Source organism: Dermochelys coriacea, chromosome 1 (genome assembly GCF_009764565.3).
Source record: "Dermochelys coriacea isolate rDerCor1 chromosome 1, rDerCor1.pri.v4, whole genome shotgun sequence".
Lineage (NCBI taxonomy): Eukaryota > Metazoa > Chordata > Testudines > Dermochelyidae > Dermochelys > Dermochelys coriacea.
Genome location: NC_050068.2, coordinates 217,690,226 through 217,712,829, shown reverse-complemented (window position 1 = coordinate 217,712,829; position 22,604 = coordinate 217,690,226). Strand labels below are relative to the sequence as shown.

Sequence of the window (22,604 nt, the reverse complement as noted above, 5' to 3'; positions counted from 1 at the left end):
CTTTCCTTGCCAATGTCTGGATGGGGTTCATAGGCACCGACTCTGTGGGTGCTCCGCAGTTGGAGCACCCATGGGGAAAAATTCATTGGTGCTCTGCACCCACCGGCAGCCAATCTCCCCATCCTGCCTCTCCTCGCCCCACCTCACCTCCTCTGCCTCCACCTCCTTCCCTGAGCATGCCACGTTCCTACCCCTCCACCTACCTCCCAGTGCTTGCTGCCGCCAAACAGCTGTAGCAAGCTGAGGAGGGAGGAGCGGGAATGTGGTGTGCTCAGGGGAGGAGGCAGGAAAGAGGTGGGGCCGGGGTGGGGATTTGGGGAAGGAGTCGACTAGGGGCAGGGAGCAGGCAGAGACTTTGGGGAAGGGGTTGGAATGGGGGTGGGAGGGGCAGGGTAGGGGTGGAGTCGGGATAAGGCCGGGGTCCGAGGGGGGTCGAGCACCCACCGGTACCAGTAGGATTCGGTGCCTATGATGCAGTTTATATATTCTCTCCCAGTAACGGTGCCATTGAATGTTTCATTGAACTCCCCTGAAGTCTCTCCCCTTTCCAAATCACCCATGTCACAGGGTGATCTGTAACACACAGTCAGGGCGTGAAGGGAAGGGAAGTTTTCATTCTGCATTGGAACAAACCCAAGACCTTTTCAGTTTTTGTGTGAAAACCACAAGGAGGTGGAAGAGAGTGAGCGAGAGCACCCTCCCAAGAGGAGCCGCCAGCCCGGTGTGTAGGGCACAAACACACGCCTCTGGGATACCCAGACTATGTCTGCACTACAAGTGATGCAGTGGTGGTGCAGTTACGTCACTGTAGCTCTGTAGCATAGACACTATGGTGACGGAAGAGGGGTTTCTGTTGCTGTGGTAAATTTATCCCCTCGAGAGGCAGTAGCTATGTTGTTTCAAGTATAAAGAGGGATAGTTTCACCTGAGCACATCACGCATGTTATGAAATTTTTCACAGTTTTAGGTGTAATCTAGGCCCTAGGTTCAAATTCCCGATCCTGAATGAGACATAGCACGGACTTGAACCTGAGTATTTCATATCCCAGGGGAATGTCTAAACCACCAGGCTATTGGCTATTTTGGGGTGGGGTCACAGTCTCCCTCTCCAGCCCCATCCCCCCTCCTTTTTTTTCTTTTCCCATGGTGGTCCTGAGAGACATTCCCAACAAAAGTTTCTTCGCAACTAATATGTTTCCACAAAATGTTTTGGATTTGATGAATCAGCATTTTCTAATGTAAAACCGTTTAGTTGGAATACTCCCAACCAGATGTAAAGATGAGTCCCTGTGACCATTAAACATGCCTGAGAACCCCTTTGTAATTTGCCCTGGTTCTGAATGAGATTTGAAGCAATTAATATTATAGGTGATTGCTGTTACAGGGAGTTCCTCCCATGTCCATTAAATCCCAAAGTGAGTCTAGAGTGCAAATGTTAAGCTGCCAACCTCCAGAAAAGAAATTAACTTCAACTGTTGCTTTTCTCACCAGAACATTCCCTCTTGCTTAGAGATTTCACCAGGTGAGAATCAGACTCCAATTTTCACCCTATGTGTAGAAGATGAGGAACATAAAAAAGCACTCACATCAGCCAATCCCTGATAGCCGTCAGTGTCCTGGCCTGGGCAGCCAACCAGTCTCTGGAAGTGTAATGAACCAGGCCATCGTGCGGGAGGAATGTTGATAGGATAATAGAATGTTTAATCATTCCAAATTGATTTAGTTACTCTTAGCTATTTCCTTCCCATTAGTTCAGTTTTTAGCCTTTTGAAAAGTGAATCATGTTTAAATGTTTAACTGTTTAACGTTGTACAGTGACTGGATCAGGTTAACACCTGTGACTCAGTGTATGGGTTTATTCCATCACAGTTAACACAAAAGTATCTTGCTTATTCTGCAGCCAATGCTGCTTCACCAAATGAACATAACACTAGATGGTTTGCTTTGTGTAATGCAGTTTATAAGGAACTAACTCATTATTCATTTACATATGTAGCAATCTTAGAGAGGATTTATTCTCTTGGGTTATTTGTTTGAATTATTTTTCTCTTGGTAGATTTTTAGGTTTAACTTTCTCTGTCTTTTGTCAACTTAATATTTGAATAAAATATCTATAATCGAAGGAAGCACTGCCTTTGTTTGTCTGTTCATTTTCAAAACGTAATTCATGTAGCACTGCTTAATAAATCCTAATTGGTGCTAACATAAGAATGGTCCAATGTATGACATCACAAACCGTTCTAAGAGTTCATTAAGTGGGAGGAGGAAGAGTCTGGTAATCACTTTTAAAATGAACTGACATTCCAAACTTTAGCTTTTCAAGCCCATAATTTTCCTCTAGGCCCTCACCTGGTCCTCATGCTCCCTATATTGCCTTTCTTTGCAAGATCATAGAAGGCTGGTCTCATCCTACACACATCACATAAATGCAGACTTTAATATGCATTTATACAGAGAAGACACAGCACTGGGCAAGGACAGCAAATCCTTGCAGAGAATCTTCCCTGCTATTGTAAACCTAGGTTCTTCGACCAGACAGATGCTGTGTTTAGGGAGCTCCCAGTTATTCCATTCCTGGCCTCTCCCAGCAGAAGGTGATGTGGAGAAAAGAGCAGGGGGCCCAGAGCAACTCCATTTCTAGCTGTTGCAGATACAGGTGCTGTAGGGCCCGGTGTTTTGAAGTGTATTTGCCAAGGAAACTATGGCTGAAAAACAAACTACAAGATCCAAGTGAAACTTTTCCCTTCTCTATATGTCTGTGTATGCCTCTCCTCATCTCTTCAGTTCCCCACAATGTCTCTCTCTATTACGCACACAAACATACACACAATGAAACCTCCCTAGAGGTTTAGGGGAGATTCTCCCATCCCGTACTAGAGATCATCAAAGCTCCACACACTTTTTAGTACAGTTGACCAGTTCCCTCTATGTGTCTGAGATGCCTCGTATGGTGTCCCTCTATCGAAGTCTGAGATATGTCTCACTTCACTTCCCTTACATCCCAGGTAACACATGCAGCGGAAAGGAGGAAGTGCCCTTTAAGCCTGATGTTTCAGTGACCAGGAATAGGAAGTGAAAGAACAACATTTAATAAACAGTCCAAAAGGCTGGAGAGATAGCCAAAAGAACTCAGGGCTTCTGACACAGACAGATAACAATGTGTGTGTGTGTGTGTGTGTGTGTGCGAGAGAGAGAGAGAGAGAGAGATTATGCATGTGTTACTAGGTGAGTGTGCTTCTGTGCATGTGTGTGTTTATATACAATGGTGTTTACAGGTTTCAGAGTAGCAGCCGTCTTAGTCTGTATTCGCAAAAAGAAAAGGAGTACTTGTGGCACCTTAGAGACTAACAAAATTATTTGAGCATAAGCTTTTGTGAGCTATAGCTCATCCAATGAAGTGAGCTGTAGCTCACAAAAGCTTATGCTCAAATAAATTTGTTAGTCTCTAAGGTGCCACAAGTACTCCTTTTCTTACTGTAAGGAGAGCGATCACTTAAGATGAGCCATCACCAGCAGCAGGGGGGGAGGGAGGAAAACCTTCATGGTGACAAGCAAGGTAGGCTATTTCCAGCAGTTAACAAGAACATTTGAAGAACAGTGGGGGTGGGGGGGAGAAATACGAAATGCATCTGATGAAGTGAGCTGTAGCTCACGAAAGTTTATGCTCAAATAAATTTGTTAGTCTCTAAGGTGCCACAAGTACTCCTTTTCTTTATGGTGTTTATAGTTACATGTGTGTTTGTATTTGCTGCATAGGGTTATAGCAGTGAGTGTGTCTCTGGTTGTATAGTTCCAGTTATTTCTCTTTACAGCTAGACTCCTCTCTTAGTCTGGACTCAGCCTTTGCCTTTCCCACCACTCAGTTCCTTTGTCTCTTCAGGTACTTTCAGCAGCTTTCTTCTTGGGCAGGAAGGCAATGGAGAAGAGTCCTTACTCTTCAGCCTTTCTCCTCAGCCTTAAATAAAATTTACATAAGGCGGGAATCTTTTGTTTCTAGTCTTGACCTCCCCCTCCTTTTAGTGGAAAATTACTAGAAGTCCAAGATGGGGTTTAATACCAGGTGAGAGGACCACCTGACCTAGTAGTGTCACAGCTACACCCCAGGACTCTCAAGAAGGAGAGAGATTAGTTTCTTCAAAGTCTTATTGTTTCTTCCAAATGGCCCATCAAAGCTGATGGTCTGTTGTCTGGTGGGTGTCTCTCAAATACACACACTGTTGTAATTGTTACAGAGTCAATATTCCTAACTTTAGATACAGAAATGATACATGTGTTACACTGACAAACCTGGTCATCAGCGGGCGGGATCGAACCTGGGGCCTCTAGTGCTTAAAGCATAAGCCTCTACTGCATGAGCTAAAACTCAACTGCCTCTTAGCTAAGGCTGTAGAGTAGACTCATTTTATCGCTCTCTCTCTAAGTGGTCTCGGTACCACTAAATGGGACAGAACACCACACCCAGAAGGTGTGTGGGTTACATATTTCCCTGAGCTGAGGAAGAGTGTCCCAAGCTTCAGAGACTTCCCAGTTGAAATCCCAGACAAGCCCCCATGTGTAATACCCACAGACTCCAGTTGTCAGTGAGCAGGATTGAACCTGGGGCCTCTGGAGCTTAGTGCATGAGCCTCTACTGCATGAGCTAAAAGCAAACTGGCTCTTAATTAAGGCTGTAGAGCAGACTCATTTAACTCTCTCTCTAAGTGGTCTCGGTGCCACTAGCTGGGACAGAGCACCACACCCAGGAGGTGTGTGGGTTACATAGGCATACAAATTGGATAATCACATTCAGTAAATTATAACCTTTCTGATGATACCTTACAAGACCCATCATGCATAAAGTATATCTCAGTTATGCCATATCCATATCATAAACATATTTCCATAAAGAATATGGGTTGTAACATCACACATAGTATGTACATATATAGTTGGGTGGGTTTGTAGTTGTATGTGTGTATGTCTGCAAATGCACTGGACATCACTGCTCTCATGCTTCTCTTGCTTCCACCAATGTAAATCAGGAGTAACTCTGTTGCAGTCCATGGATATACACTGGTGTAAAACAGGGATAATTAAAAGGAAAATGTGAGTGGGGGCTGGAGGTGTGAAACACTCCCTGAGCTGCCAACTAAGCCTTTTTTTGTGAATACATGGGAAAGTATTTGCAGTGGTTTTTACTAATGAAGTTTCTAGTGTGAAATTTATCAGTAAATATGAATTAATATTCAGAGGGCACTATGGACAGATCGGAGTACATCACCTAGTGGTGGCGGTCTCTGGTGGTCTCTCCACCTACTGGTCATAATGGGAGAGGTAGGGGATCCCAGGCCCTCCCAAGCTACCGAGTTCTGACGCAGGGCCCTATGAGGTCTGTCCAATGTCTTTCATTCTGGAGTGCCCTGGGTCAGCCTCCCTGGCTCAGTTCCTACCTCCCTCTTTCCTACAGTAGGCTTCAGTTTATCACAGTAAGTACTACCCAATAGGGAAGGATGTTCATGTGGAAGGATGTTCCTTGCTGTCTGTTTTCATTTGTTTGAGCTTCCTTTGTTTTCCCTTCCTGCTTAATGACTCTGTTTACTGCTTAATTGAAAATTAAAGCAAACATACACTCCTTTGTTCAAAACAGGCTGGTTTGACTAGTTTGGTGCTACATGAGTTTTGAACATGCACTCTTAACATCAACCAGGGGAATCATATAACTTCATGTAAAGGTTGCCACACGTGTTTTATCAGGACAATTCTGACCAGCTAGTTATGAGTTTTCAAATGATACCTCACAAGCATACCTGGTACATAGATCATTACACTAGTGTGTGGGATGTGAAAACAGGGGTATATTACATCACGGCCCCCAAGGAGTTATTTGTGAAAAGCTGGGGGAAGGAAGTGAGGAGGCAGAAGACCATTCAGAACTTTGAGCCCAGTGGTAATACATTATACAATACTTTAACTTCCTCCAGAGGGCCTAGCTCTGACCCAGGTATCTCATGGTGCCAACTGGCAGAGGGCACAGGGGGGCATAAGGGTGCAAGGAATCCCCTTTGTCTGGTATTTACATCTCAGTTCACCAAAGAATGTCATGTAAGGGTCTCTACTGAGTCACACCGCTCATCATAATCCTTGTAGAAATGTATTGCGAATAATATGGAAGGAGCTGTATACAGATATAGGAAGTTATGTTCTTAAAGCCTTGAAGTTAAAGGCAGGTCACCCAGAAGAAGGGAAGGCCTTTGGCTTGGCTCTACCTTACTAGACAAAGGGCATCTTGTTAATTTGCTTTTGGCTCTTGAATATGTGTGTGTGTGTTATGATTTTATTTGATCTGTAACCCTTTGATTCCAATATTTCTGCTTCCTGTCACTGCAATCTCTGGGCTTTGTTAAATACACATACGCTTGCTTTCTCTATAACCAAAGCAAAGTGCTGTGTCTACATGGAGCTGTAGTGGCCTATGGGGTAGCTGGTAAACTGTGCAGCACTGTTTCTTTGGGAATGGCAGATCTGGGAATTCTGTGAGTGTCCAGTGGATCAGGGACTGGGCACTCCAGGGAGATGCTTGGAGGACTCAGATGTTGGGATGTGCCAGTTGCTGACCTGTAGAGGGACAGTGGAGTCCATGTGAGCAGAGAATGGAGGGCTTATGTTTCTTATGAATTGGTGGAGCTGGGAGCTGACTCCTGGCAGCAGTGCTTAATTTGTAATGAAAGATGTGCCGGGGTTCAAGCAATTTTTTAAAATTCATAACTGATGCAGCAAGCACAGAGGTGCCAGGCTATGAACTGCCAAGCCCAGAGGTGCCAGTGCTAAGCCCTGGCAAGCCCTGCTGGCACAAATTAAACATTACCTTGCAGGTACAGACCAGGCTTCCTCGTGCTAAGGATCAGTTGTGGCGAGGTGACTCACAAACCTGGGTACCTCTGGGCAGCATCACACTAGCTCATAGAATCATAGGACTGGAAGGGACCTCGATAAAACATCTAGTACAATTCCCTGTACTCAAAACAGGACTAAGTATTATCTAGACCAGAGATACGGCAACCTTTGGCACGCGGCCCGTCAGGGAAATCCACTAGCGGGCCAGGACGGTTTGTTTACTAGCAGCGTCTGTAGGTTTGGCCAATCGCAGCTCCCACTGGCACTGGTTCGCCGTTCCAGGCCAATGGGGCCTGCAGGAAGCGGCGGCCAGCACATCTCTCAGCCAGTGCTGCTTCCTGCAGCCCACACTGGCCTGGAACGGAGAACTTGGCCAGTGAGAACTGCGATCGGCCGAACCTGCAGACGTTGCAAGTAAACAAACCGTCCCAGCCCACCAGCGGATTTCCCTGATGGGCCGCATGCCAAAGGGAACCGATCCCTGATCTAGACCATCCCTGACAGGTGTTTGTCTAAACTGCTCTGAACAATCTACAATAATGGAGATTTCACAACCTCTCTATGCAATTTATTCCAGTGCTTAACTATCCTGATAGTTAGGAAGTTTTTCTAATGTCCAACCTAAACCACCCTTGCTGCAATTTAAGTGCATTACTTCTTGTCCTACTCTCAGAGGTTAACGAGGATAATTTTTCTCCCTCCTCCTTGTAATAACCTTTTATGTACTTGAAAACTGTTATCATGTCCCCTCTCAATCTTCTCTTCTCCACACTGAACAAACCCAGTTTTTTCAATCTTCCCTGATAGATCATGTTTTCGAGACCTTTAATCATGTTTGTTGCTCTCGTTTGGATTTTCTCCAATTTGTCCACATCTTTCCTGAAATGTGGCATCCAAAACTGGACACAATACTCCAGTTGAGACCTAATCAACATTGGAATAGCATGGAAGAATTACTTTGTGTCTTGTTTACAACACTCCAGCGAATACATCCCAGAATATTTGCTTTTTTTGCAACAATGTTACCCTGTTGTCTCATATTTAGCTTGCAATGCACAAAGACCCCCAGATCCCTTATCGCAGTACTCCTTACTAGGCAGCCATTTCCCATTTTGTATGTGTGTAACTGATTGTTCCTTCCTAAATGGAGTACTTTGCATTTGTCCTTTTTACTTCAGACCATTTCTCCAGTTGTCCAGATCATTTTGAATTTTAATCCTATCCTCCAAAGCGCATGCAACCCCTCCCAGCTTGGTATCCGCAAACTTGATAAGTGTACTCTCTCTGCCATTATCTAAACCATTGATGAAGATAAGAAAAGGAGTACTTGTGGCACCTTAGAGACTAACAAATTTATTTGAGCATAAGCTTTCGTAAGCTACAGCTCACTTCATCCGATGCATCCAATGAAGTGAGCTGTAGCTCACGAAAGCTTATGCTCAAATAAATTTGTTAGTCTCTAAGGTGCCACAAGTACTCCTTTTCTTTTTGCGAATACAGACTAACACAGCTGCTACTCTGAAACCTGTCATTGATGAAGATATTGAACAGAACCGATCCCTGCAGGACCCCACTCGTTATGCCCTTCTAGCTTGACTCTGCACCACTCATAACTACTCTCTGGGAATGGTTTTCCAATCAGTTCTGCACCCACCTTATAGTAGCTCCCTCTAGGTTGCATTTCCCTACTTTGTTTATGAGACAGTCAAGTAAGACAGTATCAAAAGTCTTACTAAAGACAAGATATGCCATATCTACCGCCTCCCTGCCATGAGTGGTGAGTGATTCTGCCATTTGGGGAGGCTGGGTGTGCCTGGACTGTGGCTCCGCCCTGTGGCCCACCCCCACTTGGTATATTCCCCCCCAAAGCCCCACCCATGCTCCACCTCTGGCCCCACTAGGTTCCCTCCCTCAAGATGTCTCCACCCAACACTTGCACCTCTTTGCCCGCTCCGTTGAGGCCTCTCCCCCGTCCACCTGCCAGCTAGGTGGCTGGCTACTCACCACTTATGCGTGCCTCTTCACCCCCTTCCCTGAGGCCCCCATCCAGATGGAGTGGAGATGGGAAGAGGTGGAGCAAGGGCAGGGCCTCAAGGGGGAAGAGGATGAATGGGAGTGGGGTCTCGAGGTGGAGTGTGGGTGGGCCACAGCCTGGGTGCCCCTTCTGTGGCAGCACACTCTAAAGGCAGTGGACTGGCTGTCTGGGGAGACTTAGCCTCCTCTGGCCTCTTATACTGCCGTCCATGTTCCCCACTATCCACAAGGCTTGTTACTCTGTCAAAGAAAGTTTTCAGGTTGGTTTGACACGATTTTTTCTTGACAATTCCATTCTGACTGATACTTATCATCTTATTATCTTATAGTTGTTTGCAAATTGACTGATAATTATTTGCTCCATTATCTTTCTGGGTACTGAAATGAAGCTGACTGGTTTGTAATTCCCTGGGTTGTCCTTAGTTCCCTTTTTGTAGATTGGTACCATATTTGCCCTTTTCCAGTCCTCTAGAATCTCTCCCATCTTTCATGACTTTTCAAAGATAATTGATAATGGCTCTGATATCTCTTCAGTCAGCTCCTTGAGTATTCTAGGATGTATTTCTGTGGGGAAGACAACATGTGAGAGAAAAGGTCATGACCTTCTAACCAGATGTGAAGGAAAAAAAGATTTTGGGCTACAGCTGCTACTTGATTTTCCAAAATGAACTGAGAATTCAACAGAACCCCCAAATAAACACCTTTCTTTCAGAAAACAAAAGCAACTCTTCTCCACCAATGGGACAGATTTAACTGTTTTCTCTTAATATTTATCCCAGCATCACTTCCGTCTTCTCTGGGCTGAGCCTTAGCCAGCTGGGCCTCATCCAGACCCCAGTCTCAGCTAGGCACTGAGAGAAACAAGAGACCTACTAGTCTGATTAAAAAGAAATGTTATGATGAGTTCCAAACACATACTGATGGAGTCATCATCCAAACTGTTTCATAGTCTCTTTTCGTGGCCTCATGCTGGACAGAAGGAGTGACAGGATGGAGCCTGGTGGTGGCCCACAGTGAGCTCTACAGAGCAGAGGCAACCAACACAAACCTGTGCTGTCTTAGAGACAAAAGAATGGAGTTACACTCCACTCGGGACCCACAGACCTTGTGATCCATGATATCAAAGGCAGCTGAGAGAATGAAGAAAATCAGCCTGGATGGACAGTTGCACGCCAGTTGAGTTCAGTGGGGCCAGAATGTCACCTTTGATCTTTGTTCATTACCAGGAACGGGTTATCAGCCAAATAGACCAGAGTTGTCTGTACCAAAAGCCAGCCAGCTGGTCAGAAAAACTGAAAATTCCAGATAATGCCACAGTTATTTTCCCACATATTGAAGTGCAGAACTGAGTCAGTAGATATGAGTTGTATCCCTGACTTTGCCACTGACTCACTGTGTGGCCTTGGGCAAGTCCTTAAATCTCCTTATACCTCATTTTCCACATCTGTAAAACAGGGATAATACTCCCCTACATTCTATTTTATACAGGTTCTGCTACTGCATTCATCACTGCAGTCTATGAGTGTCTTCCAGTAGTGCATGAAGTAACATGATAAACATCTGTCATATATATGTTGTTCTCTCATATATATGTTGCTATCTGTTTATGTTAGAGGAGGTAAGATCAAATGCACCTTAACACTTGAAGCAGAAGTTGGTGAGATTTGCTGTGATAGTTCCTAGGACAGTTAATTCTGCAGTCTTGGGAAATCCCCCCCAAAATCTCTTCCTCTTGCATCACAGCAGGGTATGTGGGAATAAACGCATTAATGCATGAGAGGTGCTCAGGTCCTGTGTTGATGGGGTCCACACAAATGTCTATGAATTCAGCACCTAGCACAATGGGGTCCAATAGCGTATCTGAGACAACGAGGTGCTATGGTCACCAGCATAATAATAATGAATCCTCATTATGATTTTTCGTTAATCTTCCCCAAAAATAGGATGGTGAGAGAGATGGTGGTAACTGATGCAATGATGAGCTTCAAGAACAGGGGCCTAACTATTGCTTTTTAAGAAACCTACAAATACTAGCGATGGAGTGAGAGAGAAAAAGAGAGAGAGAGACAGAAAGTTACTGTCATCCTGCCCTCCCTCCCCCAATGGGGCATTGATAGTTTCTATCAGTAATGTACCCAGCATCTCCCTGTTACATTTTTCTAACTACACAGAAACTGCAAATGAAAACTATGGTACAGTACAGTAGGTGTTGGTTACATATTTTCAGCAGTTAACCTTGATATTCAAGTATATCTCTAATGGACACTGCCTGTTTGTTCTAGCTCAGCCGTGGAACTGAGTCACTCAGAACACAGGAACAATTTAGGGGATACTCAAGGAAATGTTCAACAGTGTCATGAACTCATCAGGCACAGACTGTATTGTAGATCAGCCCTGGAAACAGATCACTCAGGCCCAGGTGGGGATGTTGGGAAAGGTGTTTCTTTAAGCATGGTTCTGGAATATTTCCCTCTGGTAGCCCAGTGACCAGGAATCAGTGACCAGTGACCGTGCTGACATCAGGGACAAGGAACTGGGTTTTCTCCTGGATATTGCTCCCATACCCATTGTCATCCTCCATGATCCACAAAGAAGAGTGTCAAAGGAAACAAGGCTGTGCCTGAAAACACTAACCACAGATTTCAAGTAAATTCTTTCGCTTCTCCCACCCATGGGTATCCTTCTGTCACACAAAGAAACCTCCCTAAAGGCTGCTGGAGGATCCCTGTCCCAATTATAGATGACGGAGTCTCTGCCCAGTTGCCTAGGCCAACTGACAAGTGCCCTCTGCAGGTTGCTCTCTACACAAGTGCCCTCCATGGTGCCTCCTCTCTGTGTGTTCTGGGGGGTGGGGGAGAATTTCAAGGGCAGTTCTGGGCCTACACTGTCTTACCATGCAGGGAGCAATGCCAGTATTGTGGCAAAGGATATATTTCTTCCCCTGCACTAAATATTGCCCATCTCCCTTCCATTTCTGTCACACCTCTGGGTGCTGTGGTAACTCCAGTTTGTCACTGCAAGCTGAAAGGGCTGTTTCAAGTTGTGAGCAACAAGTACATGTATTTCCAAAATTACTACATTTTATAGTCTAGAGAAACGAGAAATGGAGGGGCCACATCTTAATAACTGTCTCTCTTGATGCCCATTCAGGGATGTGACTTCCACTGTGTTAGTCACATGGATTCTTAATGACACAAAGATTTCAGAGTGTTTAACCACGGTTTTTGATAGGAATACTGCTGGAATTCCTTGTGTGAGCTTAGAACTGACGTTTTGCTCTAGAAAGGGAGAAGGGTTAAAAGAAGAGGCTCCTGGCTCAGCCCAGAAAAATAATTTCTTCACATTCCTTAACGGGGGGGAAGAGATGTTCCCTTCCAGCAGAAATAGTCTAGGAGTTTCTTTAATTAGCTTGAACACTTCATTTAATAAAACAAATGACTAAAATATCAATAGAAAAGCTATTATTCTCCAAGCCCCATGTATATCAAATAACTTTTCAGTAGTTTTTCAAATATAGTAAAGGTGCAGCCAAATTTGTAACAACCTAATGTTATAAGAATACATTAAAATAGTTTTATTAAGAACAATTTTGCATCAGTGCTGAGGTCCATCCCCCACATCACTCAGAGCCTAACGTCGGCAAAGAGCTGAATAATCAGTCGCTGGCTAGGTGCTATTTGTTTTTGTAATCTCCTAAGTTTCTATCATCAGGAATAGAAACTGAAAGGGAGAAAAGCACACTACTAAAACAAGACAGCATTGGATGCTGTAGTTAGGGAAAACCATGGCTTCTGACTGGAACGGAGGTAAAGATTCAGCATTTGTGCATATTTGTGTGTGTACATTTGAAATATATACAGATAAGTGTGCATTTGTGTGTCTTCATCACTATATGAATTGATTAGTGTACACATGTATATGCATCTGTATGACTGTTGTGGATCTATGTATGTAAGATATGTATATTTGGTAGATAAATCCAGTCTATCCCTCTGTGTGTGTTTATACATCTACAGTATTTTTAGTTACTATCTTTTCAGTAAAGACAAACAAAATCACTGATAGTAAATGATTTTCTTACATCAGTACTAAACAAGTACATCTTACAAAGAAAAAGATAAGAGAATACAACAGAGCTGAGGCAGTCTAGGTTACAAGTTATAGTAGATAGACATATTGGTTTTATGAAAGTTAAAACAACAATTTTTTAAATTAGTACATCCCATTGGGCCCATCTTTCCTCAGACAGTTCTGATTTTTGTGTGTGTCTATGCATATGTGTTTGTGTCTATCTGTATGGGCTTAAAAAATTTGCACCAGTGTAACTAAGTAGCTAGATTGGTGCAAAAACCCCAGTCCTGTGTCTGGAAGTCCTTTGAAGTCAAGTGAAGTATTTTCACTGATTTCAATTGTAGCCCATAGGGCTAGCCTGCTGACTTGTTTTATTATTATTATGCCTTTATTTGCTGGTATGCTTGTTTGATTTACTGTATTTTGTATTAGATTACTTTATTATGTTTCAGAGTAGCAGCCGTGTTAGTCTGTATTCGCAAAAAGAAAAGGAGTACTTGTGGCACCTTAGAGACTAACAAATTTATTTGAGCATAAGCTTTCGTGAGCTACTGCTCACTTCATCGGATGCATCCGATGAAGTGAGCTGTAGCTCACGAAAGCTTATGCTCAAATAAATTTGTTAGTCTCTAAGGTGCCACAAGTACTCCTTTTCTTTTTATTATGTTTGGCTGTAATGCAAGGAACCTACAGGCCTGTATCCTATATGATTAGCTTAAGCAAGTTAGCATAGTATTGTTAAGTAGGCTATCTTTGGCATAGATAAATGGCCTAATAGTCACCCTTTTAGATTTTCGGAGAACTAGACATGTTTACCTAAGAAAGTTGGACCTTGACAGTGACCATCTCACTTCCACTAATTTCCATTGGAGTGAGATGCCTGAATACTTTAGAGGATCTGGGCCTAACTTTATCTTGGGTAATAAAGAGGATTTGATGCTTCACTAGAGGCTTAACATGCAAAGTTAAACAGATCGCCGGAAATGGGGTTCAGAAAGATTTCCCCTTCCCTAAGCAGTATAACAGGTGGCATGTCAGAGTTGCATCCTGTTCTGCAGCATTGAACGTGGGTCATCTGTTAGGTCCAGGTGGTTATGAGACTCATGCAATTGATTTCTGTGATCGCAAAAAGGCAGAGTTGCAGGATTTTGGTTCTTTCTGTCTTCCTCTGTATTTCTGCTGCCAGAAGATAGATGATTTTCTAATTATGTTTTCTAATAGGTCACTTGACTGACTACACCATCAAGAGGTGAGAATGACCATTCTATATCCCCAAACCTGACCAGTTCCATCAAGGGTTCCGGAAAGGGGGATGGAGGACTCCAGATAGCCTTCCTTATTCACTTTTATTCCAGATCTCTTCTTTCTCTCTCTCTCTCTCTCTCTCTCTCTCTCATTGTCCCCCCGTCTATGTCTCCATGGGTCTGTGTGTCTCTCTTCAGCCCCAGGATTTAGCTATGTGGAACAGGGCTAGTGAAAGTGCCATCAGTGGACATTACATTTTCACAGTGTCTTGATCATGTTTCAGGTGGAAGATACAACCAAAGAAGTTCAAGGACGTTTATGACCCGAGTGTACTTCCCAGAGTGACTTATCTGCTCTATGAAATTAAATGGGGCAATAGCACCAAGATATGGAGAAACTGGTGCCGAAACAACAGCACCCAGCATGCTGAAATCAACTTCCTGGAAAATGCCTTCAAGGAAAGATCTCTCAATCCTTTGACCCATTGCTCCATCTCCTGGTTCCTCTCCTGGAGTCCTTGCTCGAAATGCTCCCAATCTGTGCTACAGTTCCTGAAGACATACCCCAAAGTGAACCTAGAAATTTATGTAGCGCGGCTCTTTAGGCATAAAGACAGAAGCAACCATCTAGGCCTGCATGACCTGGTGATGAATGGAGTCACCCTTAGAGTCATGGACCTCTCAGGTAACTATTCATTTGATTTCAAAGAAGGTGGAAGAATCAACAGGTTTGGAGGACTGAGCTATGGAGCTTTTCATTTCTATGTCATTGATTTTAGCAGGGACACTGGTATGTAGTGACCAAAAGTCATTTTCATCACAGACACCAGCCCTTCATTGAACATTAATTGTTCCCTTTGTCAGGCTCAGCTGAGATGGCAAGGGCTGACTGCAACATGGAGATTGAACTTCTTTCACTATTATTCATGGTCTCCTGGTAAATCACACTAGTGGGGAGGGCGTGAGAGGCTCACTTACACACTCACTGTGGCCCATCCTGTTCCTGTTCTGAGGATAAATTGCAAATTTCATTCTCAGGTGCCATCAATTCAGCATCTTTTATCAATATCAACATTTATCTCAGCTCTAAACTGTAGCTTTCCAATAGTCTGACAAAGTACATTCACCTGCATAACCCTGCAGCGCACTTGTCCAATTTTTTAGAATATGAACATTGAACAGATGTGCCTGGTTTGTTAGCCACATGGTGTATGTGCTGTAAAGTTGCTCACTCTGTAATATGGTAGCACTCTGTTCAATAAAGAGATCTGGTGATTCCAATACTGTATAACATTTCTCTAAACAAAAGCTCACTGTTACAATGCATATTATTTTGTCTCTGATATTTACATGGCAAGGATTTGTAAACCCGTTAAAACTTCCTCAGTAAATAAAAAGGAAAAAAAATGCTCTGTCTTAATAGCAGTTACAGAACAACTTAATCTTTCTTGAACCATATTGACCTCTCACAGTTGCACAGACAGCCTCTTGACGTATCTTTTAATTTATGTGACTGGATATTTCTATTTCCTCAGCTTACAACTATTGTTGGAGAACATTTGTCAACCATCAAAATGGAGAAGACTACTTGCCTTGGCACCTCATCCCATGGATAATGTTCTTTTCTTTTGAACTCCAGCTTATTCTTCAGGTTAGTAGATCTTTGGGAGGAAAATTTGATCCAGAAGTTATCCAGAGTCATGTACAGATGTGGTATCCACAGTGCACCACTGTGATATTTCATGGATCTCCTCTGAAGCCCTTGAAATCTTTCCTGGTTCTGAACGGCCACGTTCCATGGCTGAGCTACATCAGATAGGTTTCAGAGTAGCAGCCGTGTTAGTCTGTATTCGCAAAAAGAAAAGGAGTACTTGTGGCACCTTAGAGACTAACAAATTTATTAGAGCATAAGCTTTCGTGAGCTACAGCTCACTTCATCGGATGGCTGTAGCTCACAAAAGCTTATGCTCAAATAAATTTGTTAGTCTCTAAGGTGCCACAAGTACTCCTTTTCTTTCTACATCAGACAGTGACTGATTAGTTCATAGGGCTATTAACATTCCATGGGTCTCCCCTGAATTCTCCCTGGTTCTGAGTGACACGGTTCCATGGCTGGGCTATAACTTGTGGGCAGTGCCAGATGTGTTATGGTTCCTTTGGACATGCTGGGTCTGCGTTATACGTGAAATGCTCATGGACCTGACATACGTTTGTTGAAGTGTTGCAGGTGTTTGTAGGTTTATAAAGAAATTTCCTATTATGGACCCTACCCATTAAATATCTGAGTGATTCTAAAGTCATTATGTTTAGTTGTTAACCTCCAAATATTTTTTAAATTCATATTTCGCCTCTCCCACCAGGGCTCTGCAGTCAGTTTACAGATCTGGCCGGCAAGTAGCAATCAGATTCCAAGTTTCAGTCTTATTCGACCAGAATATTGTCATCTAATGCCTCTGCAAAGGGTTGGCACAGAAAACAGTCATGTGAAGTCATCACATTACTGGCCTGAATCAACAGCCAATCACCAGCAACTGCTAGTGTTTGGGCCTGGACCAGCAGTCAGTCATCATCAGCCACTAGTGTTTGGACCTGGACCAGTAGCCAATCACCTGCAACAGCCAATATTTAGGCCTGGACCAGCAGTCAGTCATCATCAGCCACTAGTGTTTGGACCTGGACCAGTAGCCAATCACCTGCAACAGCCAATGTTTAGGCCTGGACCAGCAGTCAGTCATCATCAGCCACTAGTGTTTGGGCCAGGACTATCGACTAGTTGCCATCTGCAACCTGTGTTTAGGCCAGAACTACCAGCCAATCAGTGACAGCAACAGGATTCAGGCCTAGACGATTAGCCAATCAACAGCAACAACAAAGTAACAGGCTCTGGAATAGATCCCCTTGGATCTCCATAGGAAATAAACTTGTGGGAGTCCCCTCATAGTCTGCACTTATGTAAACTAGGGAAAACACATTTTAACATACTTCCGGCAATACCCTTGTTATGAATAACTCTAAACATTTATTGCTCCTATGAACAGTTTTGTGAGGAAATGATTGGTGATACTGTGACTCTTTGTACCTCAGGGGAACACCTTACACCCCCATGTTCATCTTTATAAAATGATTGTGTGGTGTCCAATGCAAAGTTTGTCATGTTGGGTGTCTTCAGAAGGCTCATAATGCACTGAGCATGGTTGTTATAGTGAAGTTACAGTAATGTTATAGTAAGGTTATAGGTTATAATTTCATGTATATAGTTATGAGGATGAAAATGTATCCTCATGGCTTAAAGCAAGCCCATGCAAAAACTCTCCAAGAACAGAGAGGCAGTTCACACCTCATCAGGGCATGGGTGGGACAAACCCAGCCCAGCCTCACAGGAACAATGGACACTAGCTTAAGCAACAACAAAAGAATCTGTTAGATCCTTGAGCGAGTCACCCCCATCCTTTGGTCACTTTGGAACTGTGATGAGGTAATGCTCAGCTGACTCTGAAGGGGGGGGAGTGGGGAGGCAAAGCCAAGAGGAAAGAAAGGACATGATAAAAGGGAGAGACATTTTGCCATGCTCTCTCTCCTCCACCTACATCTACAGACACCACCACCACCAAGCGATTGAAACACTGATCAAAGGGGAGAGCCTGACTGAAAAGTAACCAGCCAGCCTGTGGTGAGAAGCATTTAAGTTTTTAAGGGCATTGAAAGTGTTAAGATCAGCTTAGAATGCGTTTTGCTTTTATTTCATTTGAACAAATCTGACTTATAATGCTTTGACTTATAATCACTTAAAATCTATCTTTATAGCTAATAAACTGTTTATTCTACCTGAAGCAGTGCATTCAGTCTGAAGTGTGTCAGAGGCTCCCCTTGGTAGAACGAGCCTGGTACATATCAATTTCTTTGTTAAATTGACAAACTTATATAAGCTTGCAGTGTCCAGCAGGCATAACGACACTGCAAGCCAGAGGTTCCTAGGATTGCATCTGGGACTGGAGATATTGGCTACTGTCATTCGGTTGCAAGAAGCTGGGAGCAGCTTACATGCCAGAGGCTGTGCATGAACAGCCCAGGAGTGGGGGTTCTCACAGCAGAGCAGGGTAAGGCTGGCTCCCAGAGTCAAGGATTAGGGTGACCTAGCAGATCACTGATCCAGACAACACCAAAGAGGAACGTCACTGATACATATTGATATTCCAAGGTCTGGAAGATTCTTTACTCTTCCAAGCTTATTCCTTAGTGTTATTTTTCAGTTGGGGTGTCCTAGATTTTATTGTCCATTTTAGTTGTGAAGTTACCTTTTGAATAAAATAAATCAAACATTTATTTTAATGAGCTGCTGCTCTTGTTGTCTAATTTTGCTGTTATTTTTAAGAGTGTGCATTTTTCTGAGCCCACATAATGACCCTGGCAGTGATAACCAGCTAATGACTTAATGTGTGACAAAAGCATCATCTGAGTGGAATTGAAACTAGAGATAGAGACCCAGTAGTTGGATTTTTTTTAAAACATATTGATTAATTATTATTACATTTTTTAATTTTTATTTGTACAGCGCTAACGTTGTGCAAGGTGCATGCATGTGTGAAGGCACTGGGCCAAATTCTTCTCTCTGAACCTGACCCAAAGCACACTGAACTCAGTGGAAGCCCTTCCATTGATTTTCAGTGGGCTTTGGATCAGGCTCTCTGCTACACCAGTGTCAAACAGTTGAAATCAGTGGATTTAAACCAGTGCAATCAAGAGCAGGATTTGGCCCAAAGTCCCTACTCTGAAGAGTTTACAGTCTAGATACAATCTATGGGCCAGGCCCCAAGATGTGCTGAGCACCTCTAGCTCTCATTGACTCCAGCACAGGAGTTCAGTACCACTTCGAACTGCAAGCCCAGCAGATGGAACTCCACTGACTGAATTTGGTCCAACAAGCCTATTGTTACAAGAGATAATTCACTCTGGTCGAGAGGGCCGTCATGAGATCTATGCACCACTGAAGTCCCACTTAAGCACTCAAAACAGATCTTAAGGGAGTCTTACATGGTGTTTAGGCTTCTGCTCAGGGATGAATTTCATTCACACTCTGTTAAGGTTAGAATAGAAAATCCAAGAGAGAAGTAATGGGTCGGATCTGATTTCAGTTATAGCAGTCTAAGTCTGGAGTAACTCCTGTGAAGTCAAGGGAGTTACTCTGGAGCCTCCCAGGTGTTACTGAGAACATAATCTGTCTCCGTGGATCCATTCTTTCCATACCTGCATGTCTACCAATGTGATATATGGCATCATGTGCCAGCAATGCCCCTCTGCCATGTACATTGGCCAAACTAGACAGTCTCTACACAAAAGAATAAATGGACACCAATCTGACATCAGGAATTATAACATTCAAAAACAAGTAGGAGAACACTTCTGTCTCCCTGGACACTCAATAACAGACATAAAAGTGGCAATTCTTCAACAAAAAAAAACTTCAAAAACAGACTCCAACAAGAAACTGCAGAACTGGAATTAATTTGCAAACTGGACACCATCAAGTTAGGCCTGAATAAAGACTGGGAATGGATGGGTCACTACAAAAACTAATTTCCCCCTGCTGATACTCACACCTTCTTGTCAACTGTTTGAAATGGGCCACCTTGTTTACATTGGCTTCATTAGCACTACAAAAGTGATTTCCACCCCTTCTTGTCAACTGTTGAGAATAGCCCACTTCCACCTTAACTGAATCGGCTCATTAGCACTGACCCCCCACTTATTAAGGCAACTCCCATCTTTTCAGATGCTGTGTATTTATACCTCCCTACTGTATGTTCCACTCCATGAATCTGATGAAATGGGTTTTAGCCCATAAAAGCTTATGCCCAAATAAATTTGTTAGTCTCTAAGGTGCCACAAGGACTCCTTGTTGTTTTTCCATACACTGACACCTATTGGGCTACACAGGGAGAGTTTAATTCATTTCTAGAGGACTGATTAAATATTGGCACTGGGCTGCCCAGGGACCCTCAGCCCCTTGGAACAACATTTAGGGACTATAAATCATGATCAAGTATGAATTAATACTCCTATATCATGCCCAGATCTACCTTCCCTCAATCTAGACTCTGGATAACTTCTGGATCAAATTTTCCTCCCAGAGATCTACTAACCTGAAGGATAAGCTCTGTTATAGTCTCTGTTGGACCAGCCTCTCCCATCCCTCTGAAGGTTCCTTTATCCTCCTCCCACTCCCAGCTCCTCTCCACTGTTGTAACTGCAAAGTTAGGTAAGTTGATAAGGGCTCTGTCTTCTATCTCCAAAAGAAACCCTTCCTAAGGGCTTCTACACCCCATGGCTTGTGAATCACCTGCATGTGCTTTGTCCTTGCAGGTAACCTATCATCTCAGGAAGAATAAAACACTGAGGGTACATCTACATTGTAAAGAAAAACTTGCCACTGACCCATGTCAGCTGACTTGGGCTGCGGGACTGTTTCATTGCACCATAGATTTCTGGGTTTGGTCTCCAGCCTGATCTCTGGGACCCTCCCACCTTGCAGGGTCCTAGAGACCAGGCCCCAGCCTGAGCCTGGAAGTCTACACTGCAATTAAACATCCCCTTAGCCCGAGCCCCACAAGCCCAAGTCAGCTGGCATGGGCCAGCTGTGGGTGTCTAATTGCAGAATAGACACACCCTGAGAAACACTCTAAAAAAACTGGTTTCAGAGTAGCAGCCATGTTTGTCTGTATCCGCAAAAAGAACAGGAGTACTTGTGGCATCTTAGAGACTAGTAAATTTATTCGAGCATAAGCTTTCATGGGCTACAGCCCACTTCATCAGAAGCATGCAGTGGAAAATACAGTAGGACAATTTTATATACAAAGAGAACATGAAACAATAAACTGTCATTATAGTGTGCATGGTAACACCCATTGTTTCATGTTCTCTGTGTACATAAATTAATCCTACTGTATTTTCCACTGCATGCATCCACAAAAGCTTATGCTCAATAATTTACATATTAGCAATAAATAAAGCCATTGAGCTAAACTATCTAGGGGTATCCTGATCCTGAACTGGAAAGACAGAGAATTAACATGGCTCCAACACCCCAGAGAGACACATGAGATTGAATCCACAGGAGGTCTTCCTGACTTCTAAGACAAAGACATCCCTTTGGGAATATAAGGACCAGTGAGAGACTTCGTCTTTATCCTTCACCTTCAGTAGACAAAGAAACCAAGCTCTTTGATCTCTATGATGAGTCCTGGCCAGGCTGAGAGGTAAATAGCTGAAAAGAAGACTGGGTAAAATAAACCATTTGAACAAGTACTGTATCTGGTTAGATTGTTTTAGACTTTTAGATACGTGTTTTCATTTTTATTTGCTTGCAACCACTTCTACCTTTATGTTTTTTACTTGTTATCCCTCAATCCCTGTTCATTTATTAATAAATTTGTTTTACTTTTACTAGTATTAACCAACTCAGTGCCGCATTTCAAGGGAAGAACATAAGAACGGACATATTAGGTCAGACCAAAGGTCCATCTAGCCTAGTATCCTGTCTTCCAACAGTGGTCAATGCCAGGTGCCCCAGAGGGAATGAACAGAACAGGCACTCATCAAGTTCTCCATCCTCTGTCGCCCATTCCCAGCTTCTGGCAAACAGAGGCTAGGGACACCATCCCTGCCCATCCTGGCTAATAGCAACTGATGGACCTATCCTCCATGAACTTATCTAGTTCTTTTTTGAACCCTGTTATTATCTTGGTCTTCACAACATCCCCTGGCAAAGAGTTCCACAGGTTGACTGTGATTGTGTGAAGAAATGCTTCCTTTTGTTTGTTTTAAACCTGATGCCTATTAATTTTATTTGGTGACCCCTAGTTCTTGTGTTATGAGAAGGAATAAATAACACTTCCTTATTTACTTTCTCCACACCAGTGATGATTTTATAGACCTCTATCATATCCCTCCTTAGTCATCTTTTTTCCAAGCTGAAAAGTCCCAGTCTTATTAATCTCTCCTAATATGGCAGATGCTCCATTGCCCTCATCATTTTTGTTGCCCTTTTCTGAACCTTTTCCAATTCCAATATATCTTTTTTGAGATGGGGTGATCACATCTTCTCACAGTATTCAAGATGTGGGCATACCATGGATTTATATAGAGGCAATATGATATTTTCCGTCTTATTATCTATCCCTTTCTTAATGATTCCCAACATTCTGTTCGCTTTCTTGACTGCCGCTGCACATTGAGTGGATGATTTCAGAGAACTATCCACAACGACTCCAAAATCTCTTTCTTGAATGGTAACAGCTAATTTAGACCCCATCATTTTATATGTATAGTTGGGATTATGCTTTCCAATGTGCATTACTTTGCATTTATCAACACTGAATTTCATCT

The 22,604-nt window shown here is 43.2% G+C and overlaps 1 protein-coding gene and 1 long non-coding RNA gene across 7 annotated transcripts in view; one reads left to right on the top strand and one right to left on the bottom strand.

Annotated features, from left to right (window-relative positions):
* The window catches only part of LOC119843884 (C->U-editing enzyme APOBEC-1-like), a 26,873-nt gene extending 7,583 nt beyond the window's left edge, over positions 1–19,290 (top strand). For 3 of the 6 annotated variants that reach the window (XM_043514199.1, XM_043514210.1, XM_043514203.1), the window contains 2 exons: positions 15,758–15,873; positions 16,583–17,417. In XM_043514199.1, coding sequence (XP_043370134.1) covers positions 15,758–15,873; positions 16,583–17,044 — 578 coding nt within the window. In that variant the 3' untranslated portion in view covers positions 17,045–17,417. Of the gene's footprint in view, positions 1–1,491; positions 2,127–12,228; positions 12,714–14,199; positions 14,228–14,506; positions 14,908–15,757; positions 15,874–16,582 lie in introns of those variants that run through there. The other 3 variants (XM_043514216.1, XM_038404176.2, XM_038373833.2) reach the window with 2 other exon arrangements.
* Positions 7,815–22,604, bottom strand: LOC122460144. The gene is made up of 3 exons (XR_006281248.1): positions 22,593–22,604; positions 13,888–13,892; positions 7,815–8,038 (listed from the first exon to the last, which is right to left on the bottom strand). It is a non-coding gene; the product is annotated as an uncharacterized LOC122460144 (long non-coding RNA).